General features: G+C 44.0%; 1 protein-coding gene across 1 annotated transcript in view; it reads right to left on the reverse strand.

Moving 5' to 3' along the window:
- Positions 1-1,047, reverse strand: part of LOC101856988 — a gene marked incomplete in the record, with an annotated part of 11,379 nt that extends 10,332 nt beyond the window's left edge. Inside the window, 1 exon segment of the mRNA XM_013088922.2 lies at positions 41-1,047. Within this exon segment, the coding sequence (XP_012944376.2) occupies positions 41-191 (151 nt within the window).
- Positions 1,048-1,929: the final 882 nt, after the last annotated feature.

Genomic DNA, 1,929 nt, shown 5'->3' on the forward strand with positions numbered 1-1,929 from the left:
ACACACACACACACACACATACACACACATACACGCTCACCAGCAGTGCACTGAACCACGCTGGGCAGCTTAAACTTGGCCAGGATTTCCTGCACGGTGTATGCCTGGTTGCTCCACTGGTAGGGGACGCTGTTGGTCTCCGGGACGACAGGCTTCTGAGTGACCGCCCCTAGCTTCCTGGACAGTCCCATGCTGACGTCACTCACGTCGTGGTGCTGCTCTGGTTATTTAATATGGTCTCTCTCAGAGGTCAATCATAGGTCAAACGTCAAGGACGGAGGCCGACGAAAGGTCATGAAAAGGCGGGTTGGAGCACTGGACATTTTGCTTGTGTGGGTCTGCCAAGTTCTGAGATCTGAATACACGTTGTTTTAAAACATACAACACCATCTAACGACTGCAGAAACAGCAAAGGTCACTTCCTCACCCCGGACCAAACTGTGGTGGCAGTGAGCGGGGTAGATCGACATAAAGGACGTGCTGAAGTCGGCGTGAGTCAAAAGTTTTCCCAATTGCTGTGGTAGTGAGAGATGTAGTTAGAGACATAAAGGTCGAGGGTCAAAAGTTTTCCCAGTTGCTGTGGCAGTGGGAGTTGTGGAGAGACATAAATGACGTGCTGAATTCGACGAGGGTCTAAAATCTTCACAGCCTCCGTGGTGCGAGAATCTCCGCGTTGATGTGGATGTCGAGAAGTGTGGTGAATAATATGTCTAATCCTTCTCCTTCTGCGATGCCAACACCCGGCACTTTAAGCGTCACAGCACACAGGTATGCACACACAAAGCCAGCAAACGGGACCTAGAGGAACATTTCCAAGCAATAAACATCCATGTATCTTCCACTAAACTCTAAACGTCAATGTATCTTCCACAAGACACTAAACGTCAATGTATCTTCCACAAAACTCTAAACATCCTTGTATCTTCCACAAGAAAGACTCCAAGAGCCGTCAGTGTATCACAGGCATGTTGTCGCCGACATCACTGAGATTGTAGACGGACCCGAGGGGGTGGAGGGGGGAGAGGGGCAGCAGTCCGTCACCAGCGTTCTGAAATACAACAGGTCAAAGGTTATTAGAATATCCACAGTCAAAACAGGTCAAAGGTTATTAGAATGACCACTGTCCAAAAAGGTCAAAGGTTATTAGAATGAGCACAGTCAGCAACGAGTCAAAGGTTATTAGAATGACCACAGTCAAAAAAGGTTAAAGGTTGCTAGAATGACTACAGTCAAAAAAGTTAAAGGTTGTTAGAATTACCACAATCCAAAAAGGTCAAAGGTTATTAGAACGACCACAGTCAATTCAAACCTAAAATCTAGTGGTGGGCATATCAAATCGAAATATCGACATATCGATATTTTTACGCATATCGATATAGTATCGAAACAGTGAGAAAAATATCGTTATTTCGACATTTTGATATGCCCACCACTCTGCACGGCGAAAGATACAGATATATTAAATATATTATATTATATATATATATATATATATATATATATATACAGATCCATCGATACATTTGATGGCAAATTTCAATTTACCGATAATAATTTATTTGTAATGTCAATCGATATCTCTAATGAAAAATATCGATATCGTATCGAATTCGATATTGCTGATATCGCCTATCACTACCAAAATCGCGTCAGAGAAGATTGAGCGCACCGTGTGGTGTAAATAATCGCCAACCCACGAGGAGCTGGGTAAAGGAGATAGGGCATGTTGTCTGGATAGAGGGTTTGATCTACGGCAGAGAATAGTGTTGGTAAAGGCATTACTTATACAGCATACTTAATTATGGGGAACTCACTCTATCTCTCCCTCTCCGTTCCCTTCTCCCTCACTGTTTGTCTGTCTGTCTGTCTGTCTGTCTGTCTGTCTGTCTGTCTGTCTATCTGTTTCTCTCTCTCTCTCTCTCTCTCTCT

The sequence above is a fragment of the Aplysia californica genome, unplaced genomic scaffold (genome assembly GCF_000002075.1).
Source record: "Aplysia californica isolate F4 #8 unplaced genomic scaffold, AplCal3.0 scaffold00835, whole genome shotgun sequence".
NCBI classification, from domain to species: Eukaryota; Metazoa; Mollusca; class Gastropoda; order Aplysiida; family Aplysiidae; genus Aplysia; species Aplysia californica.